At 53.6% G+C, this 17679-nt stretch overlaps 1 protein-coding gene across 12 annotated transcripts in view; it reads left to right on the top strand.

Moving 5' to 3' along the window:
• The window catches only part of RAP1GAP (RAP1 GTPase activating protein), a 71875-nt gene that overhangs the window by 26668 nt on the left and 27528 nt on the right, over nucleotides 1–17679 (top strand). For 11 of the 12 annotated variants that reach the window (XR_004275859.1, XR_004275858.1, XR_004275855.1 and 8 more), the window contains one exon: nucleotides 14311–14404. The exons of the other annotated variant lie outside the window; for it this stretch is intronic. Coding sequence is in view for 6 of the 11 variants with exons in the window: in XM_032300709.1 (XP_032156600.1) it covers nucleotides 14311–14404 (94 nt within the window). In the remaining 5 variants the exon portion in view is untranslated. The remainder of the gene's footprint in view (nucleotides 1–14310; nucleotides 14405–17679) is intronic. 12 annotated transcript variants of the gene reach the window in all.

The raw sequence follows: 17679 nt of genomic DNA, 5'->3' as shown, positions 1-17679 counted from the left end.
AGAGAATGTCACCCTCCCTCTTGGGGGCTTGCTTTCTTTCTATTCTTTGTTCTCTTCTCTCCTTCCTTCCTTCCTTTCTTCCTTCTTTCTTTCCTTCCTTCCTGCCTCCCTGCCTCCCTCCCTCCCTCCTTCCCTCCATCTCTCTCTCTCTCTCTCTCTCTCTCTCTCTCTCTCTCTCTCTTTCTTTCTATCTTTTTTCTTTTTTGAGATGGAGTTTTGCTCTTGTTTCCCAGGCTGGAGTACAGTGGTGCAATCTTGGCTCACTGCAACCTTCACCTCCTGGGTTCAAGCAATTCTCCTGCCTCAGCCTTCTGAGTAGCTAGGATTACAGGCATGCACCACCACTCCCCACTAATTATGTATTTTTTCATAGAGACAGGATTTCTCCATGTTGGTCAGGCTGGTTTTGAACCCCCAATCTCAGGTGATCCCAAAGTACTGGGATTACCGGTGTGAGCCACCGTGCTTAGCCTGGAGGCTCATTTTCATACCTATAAAATGGGAAGATCAGCTGTGATACACTCTGCTGGGGTTCTAGCAGAGTTAGCTGGTCCCTAAGCTATGTGATATTGGGCTAGAGACAACCTCTCTGAACCTCAGTTTCCATGCCTGCAAACAGGGGCAATGTTCGCCTCACAGGATCTTTCAAGGCTTCCATTAGCCATTTTTGTTCATTCAACAAGTATTTATGGAGTTCCTACCACATGCCAGGTGCTAGTGTAAGCATTGGGGATGTAGCAGTGAACCTGACAGAACGTGGTCCCTGCTTCACACGTGTTATCCTCCAGTGCAGGAGACAACCGTAAAAGGAGCTAACAGACAACTAAGGTCATTTTAAATGGATGATTTGTAGTACAGATAGGGTGGGTGCAAGGCCTGGCTTTGCCAAGGTATCAGTGAGGGGCCTCTCTGAGCCTGAATGGGAAGGAGCTGGCTGTGGGAAGGGTAGTTCAGGCAGAGGGCAGAGAAAGTGTAAAGGATTTGGGGCAGGAATAGGACTCCTTCCCTCTCCCCAAAGCTGGAACATTCCGGATCATCTCCTGGCAGCAGGTGGAGGTGGCTGAGAAAGCAGAGAGGCTGGAAGTTCCTTCTCTCAGATCAGGAACTGTTGCCCAGCCAGGTGCTGTAATCCCAGCACTCTGGGAGGCCAAGGCCGGTGGATCATCTGAGGTCAGGAGTTCAAGACCAGCCTGGACAACATGGTGAAACCCCATCTCAACCAAGAATACATAAAAAAAAAATAGCTGAGCCTAGTGGTACACGCCTTGATCCCAGCTACTTGGGAGGCTGAGGAAGGAGAATTGCTTGAATCCAGGAGGTGGAGGTTGATGTGAGCCGAGATCACGCCGCTGTACTCCAGCCTGGGTGGCAGAGCAAGACTCTATCTCAAAAAAAAAAAAAAAAAAAAAAAAAACTGCTGCCCACAAGGCAGGCCCTGTGGGGTGGTGGGCATCATGGGCAGCGATGGAAGACCAGGCTTGACTTGGGTCTCGAGTGAGCTGGGCTGTCCAGGAAGGAGGCTGGGCTCCAAGCTGTAGGAACAGACAGGGTGGAGCTCACTGCAGGGCACAGCCGAGATGCCAGCCTAGAGCTGACTGAACCTACCTGGCACGGAGACCCTGGGCCTAGTTTAGGAGGGGTGTGGTGGGGGCCAAGGGAGCTGGTGCTTATTCTCCCTCACCCCAGGCCCCAGGATGCCTCAGCCTTTCTGAGCCCACCTGCCCCCGGGCCAAAGGTTCTTTGAGATGACCCGTTACACGTGCACACACATACACACACATTTCCCTACTCACACTCATAGACTTGACCCTCGCAGAGACAAACCAATCATGAACATAGAGACATAGACATATACATTTATTCATGCAGCCAATCAGACCCAAACAGACCCAGGCATGACCCGAGGAAACCCCATTTCTAGCTAGAGAGACTGACAGTGGCCTAATGATCACACCATGAAATGTGCAAACCCAGCAGGTAAATCCATGAAGGCCCAGGACAGGCTTCTGGAAAAGCTGGTCAGGTTGGAAGCAGCTTCTTCTGGTCTGGGGCGGGGTCTCTGGAAGACTGAATATAGACACAGCACCAGAAATGTGATGCAGGCGGACGGGAAGGGGGTGGCAGGCAGGGGCACAGCACGTGCAGAGGCCTGGAGGTAGGAAGGAGCACCTCGGGTTTGAGGAGCGGAAAGGAGTCTCGGGAAGGAGGAAAGAGGCCCTGGATGAAGCCAGAGACATTGGGTGGGCGGGGGGGGCCGGGGATGGGGAGCAGACACGCAGGGCCTTGTGGGCCACGTGAGGCAGTCGTGTCTGGATCCTGCTCTCAGCGGGAAGCCATTGGGCCTTCTAGGCAGGTGGGTGGCGTGATCAGATCCAAACATGCAACACAAGCGCTTTCCCTCCCACACCCATTCACGCTCCTGCCGGGGCCTCCCATCTCCATTCTCACCCACAGAGTCACACACACCCTCTCGCACCGCCAGGCAGAGCTGCAGAACACCCGGTGCCTGCCGACTCCCAGGAAAAGTGTCAGACGCCGCCCCGCCCACCGGCTGAGTATGTGCGGCAGGGCCCTCTGGTCCAGCTGGGGTGGATTCTCTGCTCGCTCCACATCGGCACAGATGTGTGCGTGCCCCCCGCCCGCCCCCGCACGGGTGAGGTCATAACTCTCCTCTACATGTGCACAGTGGCTTCTGGCTTATGGAGCACTTTCACGTGCGTTCTCTCATTGAACGCTCTCAGCAGCCCTGCAGGGAGAAATTCTCAACACCGTTTTATAGCCGAGGAAACAGAGGCTCGGAGAGGTGATGGGACTCTCCCTAGACCACACACCTCGAGCTTGGCAGAGGCAGGATTTGAACTCAGGTCTGTCTGACTTCCAGGTCTTGTTCCCTGGCCCATCCAGACTCAGGCACACTCAGGTGTGCTTGTCACTTTTCCAGGCTCTCACTGAGGAGGTGACAAATGACCTTCAATGCCAAATCCATCCATAAACAGGCTGATCAACACAGTAAGTTATTTAGAGCTCCAGGGAAGGGCCTGGGCCAGCACGTGCCCACCTGCCTGGTGACCCTGAGGCCTCTGGGGGTAGTGCCAGGGGGTGGGGCTGGGCACCTGCCAGCCTGGGGCAGCTCAGGGCTTGGAGCCTGTGCCAGGAGCAGAGCCTACATTTGCATTTACAAATGAGGTAGACAGCTCTGTCCCCACACACGGTCACCTGGCTGGCCTGGCTTGCCAGACCTAACAGCTGAAGTCCAGGACCCATCCCTGTGCCCAGCTGCCTGGGTTGCTTCTGGGCTGCCTCTTCTCTTCCCTGACCCTCAGAGCAGGTTGCCTAATGCCTAATGTAGGGGAAAGAGTATGGGCTTGGGAGCCAGCCAGAATGGGGGTGCAACCCAGCTCTGTCACACCTGGCTCGGGGACATTGGTCATGGTGTTTAATCACTTTTGGTGTTAGTGTCTCCCCCTTGGAATAAGGGGTGAGTCACACCTCCCTCTCAAGGTGCTGGAAAAGGGTAAAGCAGTCAGGTGCTCAGAGAGCTGACTCATGGTAAGTGTTCAGCTTTCTAAAATCTTTAATTTTTTTCTGATTACACAAATACTAAGTGCTCGTTATAGACATCCAAACCATGCGGAAAAGTATTTGCCACAGAAGGCAGAAGCTCCTAGTGGTCTTGCTTCTCAGAGATAAGCTATATAAACTTTGTTTTTATGTTTTTATTTAAAAAGAGAGAGGACAGACAGACAGATACAGCCCAACTGGGCTTCATCCCACTCAAAGTTCTGAGGGCTTTTGGGCCTCAAGTCCCATACTCAGCAAACCCCTTCTCTCTCTCTCTCTCTCTTTTTTTTTTTTTTTTTTTTTTTTGAGACAGAGTCTTGCTTTGTCACCCAGGCTGGAGAGCAGTGGCACAATCTCAGCTCACCACAACCTCCTCCTCCCAGGCTCAAGTGATTCTACTGCCTCAACCTCCCGAGTAGCTGAGATTACAGGCATGTGCCCCCACGTCCGGCTAATTTTGTTGTTTTAATAGGATGGGGTTTCACCGTGTTGGTGAAGCTGGTCTCAAACTCCTAACCTCAAGTGATCCACTCACCTTGGCTTCCCAAAGTGTGCTTTACAGGCATGACCACTGCACCCGGTGGGTTTTTTTTCTGTTTTTTTTGGTTTGTTTTTTTTTGGAGACAGGGTCTTGCTCTGTCACTCAGGCTGGAGTGCAGTGGTTTGATGATCTTGATCTTGGCTCCCTGCAGCCCCAACCTCCCAGGCTCAGTCTTCCCACCTCAGCCTCCTGAGTAGCTGGGACTACAGGCATGCACCACCACACCTGGCTAAGTTTTGTGGTTTTTTTTTTTTTTTGGTAGAGATGGGGCTTTGCTACATTGCCCAGGGTGGTCTTGAACTCCTGGGTTCAAGTGATTTGCCCACCTTGGCCTCCCAAAGTGCTAGGACTAGAGGCATGAACCATGACTCCCAGCCAGCCATGTAAATTTTGACATGTAATTTTAAATTTTTGCAAATGAGATTTTTGTCATGTGCAGCTTGCTCTATTCACTTAACAGTATGCCTCAGACCCTCTTTTCCATCAGGACTGAAGACCTTTGTCATTGCTGTATAGTATTTCATGGTTTGATATATTTAACCAATTTCCTTGTAATGGACATTGGAGTGGCTTCCAGATGTTTGCAGTTGCAAACCCTGCTTCGTGACTGCTTTTTTGTGCATATATTTTTATGCATTCGTTTAAGTAGTTCTGGAGAATAAATGCCTGGAAATGGAGTTGCTAGACCAAAGAGTATGCACATTTGAATCTTTAACAGGAGTGACCAAACAGCTCTTAGAAGTGGTGGCAATCTCTGTGTCCCCAGCAGATCTGGGAAAGTCTGTTCCCTTTTGGGAATTCATCCATTGCCTCAGCCCTCAGGCACGGGGATCCTAGAATCATCAACAGGCACAGAATTCCAGATGTGGGGCCAGGTGCAGTGGCTCACACCTGTAATTCCAGCACTTTGGGAGCCTGAGGCAGGTGGATCACTTGGGTCCAGGAGTTTGAGACCAGCCTGGGCAACATGGTAAAACCCTGTCTCTTCAAAAAATAATTTTAAGAAATTAGCTGGCCGGGCGCGGTGGCTCAAGCCTGTAATCCCAGCACTTTGGGAGGCCGAGGCGGGTGGATCACGAGGTCAAGAGATCGAGACCATCCTGATCAATATGGTGAAACCCCGTCTCTACTAAAAAGAAAAAAGAAATTAGCTGGATATGGTGACATGCACTTGTGGTCCCAGCTGCTTGGGAGGCTGAGGTGGGAGGATTGCTGGAGCTGAGGAGGCAGAGGTTGTAATGAGCTGAGATCTCACCACTACATTCCAGCCTGGGTGACAAAGTGAGACCCTGTCCCCCCACCACCACCAGCAAAAAAAAATAACTTCAAATGTGGAAGACACCTTGAGTCCTCTAATAAACCCCCCACCACTCCTTCCGTTCCCACACTTTGGGATCTCCCTGGCTGCACCTCTTAGAAGCTCACCCTGTCTTTGCTTGATGGGAGCTTGGTACCTTACATGGCAGGTTGCTTTACTCTTTTTTTTTTTTTAAGATGGAATTTTGCTCTTGTTGCCCAGGCTGGAGTACAGTGGTGTGATTTCGGTTCACCGCAACCTCCGCCTCCTGGGTTCAAGTGATTCTCCTGTGTCTGCCTCCCAAGTAGCTGGGATTACAGGTGCATGCCACCACACCTGGCTAATTTTTGTATTCTTAGTAGAGACAGGGTTTCTCCATGTTGGTCAGGCTGGTCTCGAACTCCTGACCTCAGGTGATCTGCCCACCTCGGCTTCCCAAAGTGTTGGGATTACAGGCGTGAGCCACCATGCCTGGCCTAGATTGCTTTACTCTTAGGCAGCTGTGTTTGTCCTGTCATTTCTACCTTCTCACAACTTCCACCTAGGAGTCTTGTCTCAGTCTTCAGGCACCTACAGAGGAAGGAGGAAAGGAAGGAAAAGAAGGGAAGGCCAGGAAATGCTCATGGTTAATGCTAAGCACTTTACATGTATGAACTCATTTAACCCTCGGAGGTTGGCACTGCTATACCCAGTTTATAGATGAGGAAACTGAGGTTCACAGTGGTTAAGTAACACATTAAAAGTCACACAGCCGTTATGTGACAGAGTTAGGATTCGCACTCAAGGATCTGGCTCCAGAGTCCACGCTGACACTACACTGCCTCTCCAGAAAGCTGCCTGTAATTTATTGAGTGCCTACTGTGTCCTCAGCTCTAGGCTAGTCAGGTTGTCCATATAATACCTAATTTGTTCCACAACCTTGCAAAGTTAGTGTTACCCTCCCATTCTGTAGCTGAGGAAACTGAGGCTCGGAGAAGAGAAGTGACTTAGAAGAGTCTAAGGTCCCATCCGCCGGCGACAGCCCTCCTCCAGGGTTCTGCCTCCAAACAATCCTTGATGGACTCAGTTTCCAGTTTCTCATCCTCCCATTCGCCCTCTGTAGGATGGGAAAGCCGGCCTGCAACCCAATTTTCAGTAGAGAAACTGAGGCTTGGAGAGGATATGGTGGCTTGGTCCTGCACCCACTGTGATTTAGAGGCAGAGCCAGGGTTTCTCCATGTCACCTTTGGTCAAGACATGGTGGCCTTGTCTCTCCCCATGGGGGGTTTGCCTTGGCCTGGGAGGTCACCCCGTCTGGGGAGTTGTGAGAGGCAGGGGCTTCTGCTCACCACCCTGGCCTGGAGTCTATGAAGCTGCAGCCCCAGCCTCAGCTAGGGCTGGTGCAAGTGGGAGGGAAGGATTAAGCAAGGCCTCAGCGCTGGGGTCTCACTGTCTAGGCAGCAAAGCCAGCAGTGCCTCAGGAACAGTCCAGGCAGGTATCTCTGGGGCTCTGTTTTGAGATGGGGGAGGCCTGGCTCACCCCACTCTGATGCCAACACCCAGCAGCATTGTCCAGTCCAGGGCAGAGCTCAGGACGTGTTCTGAATGAATGATTGAGCATAGGAATGAAGGGCAGATGGGGGAGTGAGTGGATGACCGACTGGGCGAGTGAGCAAAGGAATGCCTGGAGCTCAAAGAAGGGAGACCCCCTGAGCTGCGGAGGCTGGGGAGGGACAATGAGGTCAACGTGGGGAGCGGGGAGAGACAGAAAGCGTAGGCGGCTGTAATACCACATATGGGCTGACTGGTGGTGGGAAGGTCGCCCCGGCCCACCCTTGCCCATCAGTGGGAGCTGTGTCCTGCGTGGACTTGGGCAAGGGGCAGAGCAGCTGGGGCTGAGCTTTGGGGTAGAAGCTTGGAAGTCACGATCTCCTTCCGGGCTTCGGTTTTCTTCCGGTTAGAATGGAGATAAGTTTACTGCTCTGTGTTCCCCAGGAGGCTGTTGAGGGGGGTTATGGTGAAGGCAGTTTGTAAACTGTAAAGCACTGGGCTGGGGAAGCAGATGGTGTTGTTCCCCAGCAGGAAGAGGCCCTGTGGCCAGGTCATCTCAGAGTCGCTCCTCCTCCTTGCCCCAGTGCAGGGGAGGATGACTGCAGTTTAGTCCACACTGAAGTCCATGGGGAGATGGGAAGGGTCAGGTTTGGGACACAATGGGCCTGGACTATCTGGGCAAGGGAGACAGATGCAGGGCAGACCTGGTTCCCAGGTAAATGGGCAGCCTGGCTCCCAGGTGCTGTGCCCTGGGTGGGGACCAGTCCTGTGACCGCCTCTCTGGGCTGCCAACCTGTTATTTGTTCAGGAGGCCTCTACCTGGCCCAGCTCCGGGATCCGGGTGTCCTGGTATGCAGCCAGCATGGGGCAAGGGTGCGGGCCCATGTGCCACCTTCCTGCCCACCCCTCTGCCCAGCTTAGAGCCTGAGTCCCCCACCCCCACCCCCAGGGGGACCCTGCCAGCTCTGCCACCTGGTAGCTGTTGAGGCCCTTGGCCCATCATGAAGCCTCAGTAAGCCTCTGCCTCCTTATCTCTGAATGGGTGAAGATAGCAGCCCAAGGTCAGGGTTGTTGTCATAAGGATTAAATGACATTACAGCTCCTGCTTGGCAAACAGTCCCCCCTGCCCCTCCCCTACCCCATCCCCATGCTGCCTCTAGAGTCCTGGAAGAGGTCAGAGGTGCCCAGGGAAAGGGGATGCAGGAGCCACCCATGCCTGTGCCTGGCTGCCTAGGCTCCTGGTGGGCTGGGAGGAGGGGGCCAGGCTCCCCAGACCTAGCTTTGGAAACTTGCTCAACTGGCTGCCCCAGCCACCTTCCCTGGCACCTTGGCAGGGACAGGGGTGAGCCAAGGGGAGGGCAGTGCCGGTTGGTTGAGCTCAGAAAACAATGGGCCTCTGTGGCCCCCCTGGGAGGGGGCAGTTCTGGGGCAGCCACTTGGTTCTGGTTTCAGAAGATTTGAGTCCCCTCAGACCCAATGCCCATGGCTGGGAGACCTGGCTCTGGCAGCCCCCCAGCCCCCATCCAGAGGAGCCTCTCTTGGGGTTGCCCTCCACAGCCTATCCTCACTGTGAGGTCTGTGCCCTAGCCCTCATCCTCCACCCCACATGAATTTCCAGCTTGGTAGAACCAGGTTGGTCTCCTGGAAACCAGGGATACCCCAGGGAACTGGACCCAGGCCTCCCCCTCCTGGCTTCTGGTGACCAGTTCTGGACTGGCTGGAACCCCTCAGGCCCCTGTTCCAGGCTGCCCCCTACCCAAATCCTTCTCTGTCCTGTGTTCGTTGGCTACCTGAACTCCTCCCCCACTCTCCCAGACCACCCCACCTTTCCGTGGCTGGTCTCCCAGCATGCATGCAGTGGCCAGCCGTCCTCAGGGTGGGCCCCTCCTGCTCTTGCTCCAGGCACTGTCACCTGTCCAGATCCCCATTCCCCTGCTCCTGGTCCCAGTCTCCTTGCCTTGATGGTCCTGTGCCACCTGCCCTGGCCACCAGATTTTCACCTGGTTAAGTTGAATTTCAAAGCATCAATGGTTCACTAGGCAGAAAAGCATGAGAAGGCATCTGCAGCAGAGGCAGATAGGTGCCAGTGAACAGCGTGGCTGGTTAAGAAAGCCGTCTGCAGCCTGGGGAAGTTAGGACCGAGCCAGGACAGGCGGCTGGGGCAGGACAGGAAAGGGGCAGGCGGTATGAGGGTGAGGCTGGAGGAAGTCAGCAGGGGCTGGACCCGCTGGGAGACCACCATCCAGGGCAGCTGTCTCTGGTGATCCAAAGGGCCAAGCCCATTACCCAGGATGGCCCCACCATACTTCTGGTGCCCTGAAAGGGTTGGGTTCTCCAGGACAGTGGCCAATAATAACAAGTACTTTACAGCAACTCTGTGAGGTGAGTACATCATCACTCATTTTGCAGATGAGAGAAAAAGACAGGACCCTCTCATCTCCCCTCCAGCTGGTTAACAGGTGAGACGCACCCCAGGGAAGCATCTGGCCACCTGTGCTTGGCCTCCCCGCCCCCACCATTCCTGGGTCTGACCCTGATGTTCTGTTGGTTGGTTTGTTTCCATTGTAGAGACAGGGGCTTTCTCTGTCACCCAGGCTGGAATGCAGTGGCACCATCATGGCTCACTGCAGCCTGGAACTCCTGGCTCAAGTGATCCTCCCACCTCAGCCTCCTGAATGGCTGGGACTATAGATGTGAGCCACTGCACTGGGCTAGTTTTTTAAATTTTTTGTAAAGATGGGGTCTCACTTTGCTGCCCAGGCTGGTCTCGAACTCCTAGCTTCAAGTGTTCCTCCCACCTCAGCCTACCAAAGTGCTGGGATTACAGGCATGAACCGCAGAGCCTGGGCTGGCCCTGCTGTTTTTCAGAGAATAGAACTCCCTTGAGATCTGCCTGCCCTGCACTGGTGGAAGGCCTGTGTTCTTAGCCTTGATCTGCTGCCCAGTGCCCTACTGGGTCTTGGTTTGAGGTCGTGGTTTCACCTCTCCAGGCCTCAGTTTGCCCTTCTGGGAATTGGGGATCCTAGTGACTGCCTTATCTCCACTCCAGTTCCGGTGACAGTCCTAGGAGTGTGCAAATAAAGAAAGCTTTTGAAAAGTACAAAGAGCTACACTCACGATGGTACGATTATTATTGTTACCTCGATGCAGAGATAAGGGAGGGGAAGGAGGTGCAGTGACAGTTGCCAAGAAACCCGGGAGCTGTCAGCAGCGGCTTCCGGCCGGGCACATCCCACTCAGGAGCTGGGCCCTTCCCCCACACCCCTGCTTCACCCTTTCCCTGGAAAAGATGGGTGCTCCCCCCGATAGGGAGAGGATCTGGGGCCAGCCTGGCTGGCCACCACACAGCCAGAGGGGCTGAAGGTGACCCTGGGATGTGCCTGGCCTGGACTCCAGGTTGGCGTCAGCTTTCCATGTGACCTTGGGCAAGTCACCTCCTCTCTGGCTGCTCCCATTTCATGTGTCAGAGGAGGCAGCGGGCAGGTCTCCAGGACAGACAGGGCAGAGCTGGACCTGGGCCGAGGGAAGGCACTTGGCAGTGGCTGCAGGAGCCAGGGCCATGATGGGAGGTCACTGGGGCAGGAGGCCAGGTGATGGGCCTGAGGGCCTGGGCAGAGGGCAGTGGGATGCACACTGTGGAGGGGACCAGGACTAGGAGTCGCAGCTCAGCCCTGCCCTTTCCCTGGTGTGAGACCTGGGGCTAGTCACTGAACCTCTCTGAGCCTCAGTTTTCTCATCTGGAAAAAAGGGTTTATGAATCTCATCTGGATTTTTTTTTTTTTTTTTTAGGGAGTTTCGCTCTTGTCGCCCAGGCTGGAGTGCAATGGCGTGATCTCAGCTCACTGCAACCTCCACCTCCTGGATTCAAGCGATTCTTCTGCCTCAGCCTTCCAAGTAGCTAGGATTATAGGTGCATGTCACCATGACTGGCTAATTTTTGTATTTTTAGTAGAGATGGGGTTTCGCCATGTTGGCCGGGCTGGTCTAGAACTCCTGACCTCTGGTGAGCCACCTACCTAGGCCTTCCGAAGTGTTGGGATTACAGGTGTGAGCCGCTGTGCCCGGCCTAAGACCCCATTTCTTAATAACAACAGCAAAAGACCAAGTGCAGTGGCTCATGCCTGCAATCCCAGCACTTTGGGAGGCTGAGGTGGGAGGATCGCTTGGACCCAGGAGTCCAGACCAGCCTAGGTAGCAAAGGGAGACCTCATCTCTATTAAAATTAGCTGGGCATGGTGGTGCCTGTAGTTCCAGTAATTTGGGAGGCTGAGAAGGGAGGATGGCTTGAGCCTAGGAGTTTAAGGCTGCAGTGAGCTTTGGTCACACCACTGCATACCAGCCTGGGCAGCAAGAGCAAGACCCTGTCTCAAAAAAAAAAAAAAAGAAAAAGAAAAAAAGATTTATTGAGCAGCTGCTATTTACTAAGCGGCAGTATAGCGTACTGTTAAGGGCACCACAACCAGATGTTAGGGGAGATAAAATCTTCAGACTCATTTACTGTGTGTGATCTTGGACAGGTGACTTAACCTCTCTGTGTCTTAGTTTCCTCCTTTGAAAAATGAAAATTAAATGAGTTAATACAATAAAGTAGAGTAGTAAGCCCTGTATCAGCTGTGGCTGCCGTTGCTGTTGTTACTATTATTACCTTTCCAACTTGAAGTGCTGGGTCGTCTCTCTGACCCCTGGAAGTCGGCAGGTTCTGTGGGGGTCCACAGGATTGGCCTCACATGTTATAAAGTTCAGATCTTGGACTCCGGAGTCAACAAACCTGTGTCCAAATACCTGCCCTGCCTCATTTCCTGTGTGACCTTGGGCAAGTTAATACACCTTTCTGAGCCTCACGGGAAAGCAGGCAGTTTCTGAGCATCTGCTTCATTGGGGAGCTGTGAGGATTAAATGAGATTATGCCAGATGCCTGGTAGGACATGGCTGTGTCAATCCTGTCCCTCTTCTACCCCTTCAGGGCTGGGGATGGACAGGCAGGCAGCGCCCAGAGCCTCCAGTTTCTTCCTCTGTCCCCATCCTGGAGCCCCTCCGTTCCCCTGCCCTTTAGGGCCTCAGCAGTGGCTTTTTAGGTGGAGTTGCCTTTGTGGGCAGGATTCTGGCCAACCAGGAACTGGAGAGCCAAGGGCCCTAGGATGGGGTCCCAGGTGGCAGCCAGAACACTCTGGCCTTCTGAGGCCTCCCTGGTTCTGTGCCCATGAGCAATCCTGAGTGAAGTGGACACCTGCACATGCAGAGCTGAATCGTCCTCTCTGGAGCTGATGGATGGGGAGACACACTGACCTACCAGTTTGGATCTGCCAAAGCTCCCTCCTTTTGGGGAACCCATGACCCTCTCCTTCATGGAATCTATCCCATCTCACATCCCCCAGCTCTGAGAGTGACTCTCCCAGAGTTCCCAAATTTCCGGGCTTGGGGCTCTCCCTGACCTCAGACTCTTTCTCTTCCAGGAGGAGTGATGGGCAGACTGAGGCAGAGAGGGTTCTGGAAGGGGGTTTGTCAGGGACTGCTGTATGACTATCATCTAAGCCTAGGGGAAGACAGAAGGGCATCGCTGGACTAGCCTGATTATGAGCAACAGCCACCCCTGGGCAGCCATAGTCGCACCGAGATAGCACAGCCTCAGCCTCCCAAGTACCTGGGATTATAGATGCCTGTGACTGCACCCAGCTAATTTTTTTTTTTTTTTTTTTTTTTTTTTTTAGTAGAGACAGGGTTTCCCCATATTGGCCATGGGTGTCCAGGCTGGTCTTGAACTCCTGACTTCAGGTGATCCACCTGCCTCAGCCTCCCGATGTGCTGGGATTACAGGCATAAGCCACCACACCCAGCCTGCCTGGAACCATCTCTATGGACCTCTCTTTAGTCCCCACCCTCCCCCTCCAGACTCTCCCCATGTCAGTGTACCCTGCAATGCGCATGAACCTGTGTGTAGGGACATTCCTTTGCTCACGTGACTCCCAACCTTTATTCATTCATTCAATCATTCAACAAATAGTGAAACTTGGGGAGCCAGAGTTTACCATGAACAAATGGGGTAAAAGCGTTCATTGAGTGAATACCCATGAGCTGCTCAAGCTCTGCGATGAATGTTTTTGGAAACTGAGGCTGAAGAGACTTTGCCACTAACTCAAGGTCACCTAGCCAGTCAGTGCCTGAGAATACCTCCCCCACACTGATGGGGGCCACAGGCTTGAAATGCCACTGCCACCATATCTATCCTTGTGGGTCAAGCACTGCCCAGTGCGGACCCCTCTTGTAAGATGCCATCACTCCTGGGAGGTGGAGAGGCCTCCAGTGCGTAAGTGGGGCTGTGGATGGTTCCTCTGGGCCGTTTCTCCTGCTGGCGTAACTGGGCTGAGAGGAATTAGAAGGGAGGCTCAGAGCTTTCTCATCTTCTTCCTGGCCCAGGCTCTTATGGGTCCTTCCCCTCTTGGGGTGTGGCAGCCCCAGTTCTGCCTGACTCAAGCCTGCTCTAGGCCACGAGGGATCATCTGACTCACCCTCGAGGGACCAGCCTCTCTGGATGAGACCTGAGCGGGTGTGCAGCCACGTCAGGGTGGCCCGAGGCAGCAGCGGAAGCCAGGCCTGCTTGCCCAGCCCTGGGTCCCCTGGATCCCGGGAACCACTGGGCATTTCCTCTCCCTGCCCCAGAGGTGGCCTCAGCAGGCTTTTTAGGGTGACAGGAGCTGACTTCACCCTCACCAGACCTGCTTTTTTTCCTCAGGGAAGGGTGTGGGTGTGGGCAGAGAGTCCAGGCTTGGAGTCAGGCAGGTGTCACACAGATGCTAGCTTTGCTACCGGCCGGCTTCGTGACCTATGTGCACAGCTGGGTCCTGTCTGTAAAGTGGGAATACTGGTGTGGTGAGGAGGCTGTGCTCTCGGGCATGGAATGAGGGCTCAGCACAGGGCCTGGCACGTAGTAGGCCCAACGAGTGTCAGTTATTGTCACAGTCACACGTAATAGTGGTAGCCCCAGTAGCCGCTCACTGCCAAGGTGGCTGCTCCCAGAGGCTCAGGGAGGGCTCCATTGTAGAGGCGGGGGGCATCTTGCTTAGTTCAGAAAGCTCATCCTCCATTGCAACCCTCAGTGCCCCTGCCTCAGTCCATTCATCTTCAGAGTAGGTCACTGCTTGGCTGGAGGCCTAACGGAGAGCTTGGGGAGAGACACTGTCTCTTTGATCTCCGGGGGAAGGAGAGCCTGTGTGGCAGCCCTGCTCACGAAGCACCTCCTCTGCCTCCTCTTGGGGAGCCCATGACCCCCTCCTCCATGAAATCTATCTTCCCTTGCATTCCCCAGCTCTGAGAATGACTCTCCCAGAGTTTCCAAATTTCCCAGCTTGGGGCTCTCCCTGACCTCAGACTCTTTCTTTTCCAGGAGGAGTGATGGGCAGAACCAGCGCTTCCCTCAGGCACTAGACCTTTCACGAGTGAACTTAGTTCCCTCCTATACTGCTTCACTCTACCCTAAGGTGAGTGTCTCCCTCCATACCTATGCCGTATTCTGCCCCCTACCCCCACAAATGCCCAGGGCTGGGAAGGGCCCAAGAATGCCTTTGGGGCAAAGGTAAAATATTCAGGCAGATGCTGATGGTGTTTAGCTCCTAGGGGGATGCCATTCCTGAGCCCTGGGTGAGGCTGGTGCGGTCACAAAGGTTGAACCAGGGTAGACTGTAGACTGTTGCGGGGAGGGGCTTAGGGAGAATCTAAGCGAAACAGCTGGGAATTAACCAGCCCCCAGCTAGGGTTCATCATCTCCACAATCAGCATCACCATCAGTCTCCTCATCTATAAACTGGGTGCAATGAGAGGACCCACTTCACAGGGTCATTGTGAAGATTAATGCAAAGTACAGGCAGGGCAGCCCGGGCACAGCATCTGGCACAGAGCAAGAGCCCTGTCAATGAGCTTGTGTGATTATCATTAAAATCAAACATTTGCCCGGTACCTGCTTCATGCCAAGCCTTGTGCTTGGTGCCAAGGGGCCAGAAACGTTCTGATACAGATCCTGCTCTCAAGAGCCACAGTCCAGTAAAGTGATAGATAACTGAACAATGTATGCAGAGCATCATATAGCAGAAGTAACCGCTGATATGTATTGAGACTTACTGTGTGCCAAGGGAGTACTTAATGCTTTGTTTGCAGTATTTCATCTCATCCTTGAACTATGCAATAGCTACTTTGATCAGTCCCATTTTGCAGGTGAGAATATTGAGGCTCAGAGAGGTTCAGTCACTTCCCCAAAGTCACTGAGATTGGATGTGGTGGGGCCATGACCGGATGCAAGCTGTCTGACCAGAAGGCCTGGTGTTAGGGCCTCTCTGATACAGGGGTGATAAGCTCTCTTTTTTTTTTTTTTTTTTTTTTTTAAATACCGAGCCTTGCTCTGTTGCCCAGGCTGGAGTGCAGTGGCACGATCTAGGCTCACTGCAACCTCCGCCTCCTAAGTTCAAGCAATTCTCCTGCCTCAGCCTCCCAAGTAGCTGGGACTATACATGCACGCTGCCACGCCCGGCTAATTTTTTAAATTATTATTTTAGTAGAGACAGGGTTTCACCGTGTTGCCCAGGCAACAAGTTTGCAAACTTCTGAGCTCAAGCAATCCATCCGCCTCTGCCTCCCAAAGTGCTGGGATTACAGGCGTGAGCCACCTTGCCCAGCTGATAAGCTCTCACTTTTGCAGTACTTTTTGCAGTTTCTAAAGCACTTCCACAGATATCATGCCCCCTGGTCCTTGGTGGCACGTAAACCTTGGGTAGCAGTCATTCTCTAGTAGAGGATCCAGGAACTCAGAGAAGTAAAGTGGTCTTCCCAAGGTCACACAGCCAGAAAATAGCAGAGGCAAGATCCACCAGGTTCCTCCCTGAACGCTCTGGCCTGGAATAAAGGCCAGGCACCTTGCCTAGGCTGGGAGGGAAGATGGCCGAGGAATGGTGTCCATGTGTGGGTTCACCACCTCCATGGGGGACCACGTGAGTGTGCTGGGAGCAGCAGAAAGAGGTTCCTGAGACTGACTCCCATTTTCTCTGTCTGGGCAGCAGCCCAAGACTGGGCCATGAGGATCCGGGGCTTGGCAGGAAGGGATAGACTCAATGGCAGCCCTCACTTGACAGCTGGTTTCATGAATGAAGCTCCCAGTCCCTTTCCCCCTGAGTATTTCAGGAGGAGGCCTGGGTTCTCACCAAGGGCTGTGTGCCCTTGGACCGTAGCTTCTCCTCCCTGGTCTTCAGTCTTCCCATCAGGAGACAAGAGATAGAGCAGCCCATTGCTCTGGTCCATGCCTGCTAGACAGCCTGGGGATGGCCTTCTCAGATTATTGAAAAGCTGCCTCCCCTCGGGCTTCCTGGCCTCCACCCAGTCTGGCTAGAAGCCTCCGTTTGTGCCAACACAGCTCAGACAGCGGGCTCCGATCTTCCCCTTCCCGACAGCCCACCCCCACCTCAGAATCAAGGGAGTCTGTGGATCATCCTCCTTTGACAGGAGAGGAAACCAGGGGCTAGAGAGACTGAATGATTCATCTGGGGTCTCCAGCAAGCTAGTGCTGGGCTGAGAGGACCCAGGCCTGTCACACCATCCCCCTCCCCTGGTGCTCCTAGCTCTGTGCACATTTAAAACATTGATGGCATCTGTCTAAAGGGCAGGTGACCTTCCTCTGGCAGTGGCCAAATCCCTGCCCTTCTCCGGGCCTCAGTTTCCTCAACAGAGGTGACAGTTTCTTCTCTACCCACCTTGCCAGCTTGCAATTGGGTGAAAGTACTTTGGAAAGTAGAAATTAGGAAGCTGAGCTGTTATCAACATCATTACATTCCGAGGGCTGGACGGAGCACCCAGAAGGGACGTTCTCCTCCTTCAGGCCCCACATTTGTACAGGCATCCAGCTACCCAGGACCCTCCTACCCTTCCCCCTACAGGAGTTTCTCCACTTGGGGATTCAGAAACCTTCACACATGTACATACACAGCTTACCCACACCTACATACAGGGACATGTCACAGACACAAAACACACAGCCACAGCCACGTGTCTGTAAATATAGTCAGAGACTTGCACATGTATACATGCATGAGGTTCATACATACAAACACAAATACCCATACCCAGGCATTCCCATACACACAGAAAGACAGCATGCCCACGTATATACAGCCACAGCTGGTCATGGAGTCTCACATGCATGCACACATGGCTGCACGCATATGTGCACACACCTTCCATGCCACCTGGCACGCAGACATCTCCGCTGATATGAGCAGGCCTGCACTCCCCCGGGGGCAGTGTGGGAATGGATATTTCTCTGGCTACATTTCGATGGGTGCCCGGAAGCGCTCAGGACTGGAAGTGGCTGCATAAATCAATATTTGCCGCAGTTAATTATTAAAACCAAAGCTACACCGTGTCTGGAACACACATCTCCAGAGTTCCCACTGGCTCTTCAGGCCCAAACCTGATTGAAGTCCAGGTCTAGGGGGAAAGGGAGGGCACAGTGCTTTCCTTCTAGGAGCCCTTGGCTCTGGGGCTGGAGGGTGGTGGGCAGCCTCTGGCAGCTCTTTCAGGAAGCTGAACAGAGGTATGGCTCTGAGTTGGTGGGCAGCTCTGCCCCCGCAACATCCAAAGCAGCTGTGTCTCCTTGGCCACAGTTCAAGAAGCATTTGCTGTGTCCCCAACATCTGTCTGGAGGAAAAAGTAGCAAGGCCCTGTCCCTGTCCCTGTACAGTGGCTATACCAGGCTAGGGACATACCGCAGGGT

Source organism: Sapajus apella, unplaced genomic scaffold, assembly GCF_009761245.1.
Source record: "Sapajus apella isolate SASKATOON/1434 unplaced genomic scaffold, GSC_monkey_1.0 scaffold43, whole genome shotgun sequence".
In the NCBI taxonomy this organism is placed as follows: domain Eukaryota; kingdom Metazoa; phylum Chordata; class Mammalia; order Primates; family Cebidae; genus Sapajus; species Sapajus apella.
Note: the sequence above shows the minus strand (reverse complement) of the source record. Positions and strands in the feature narration are given on the sequence as shown.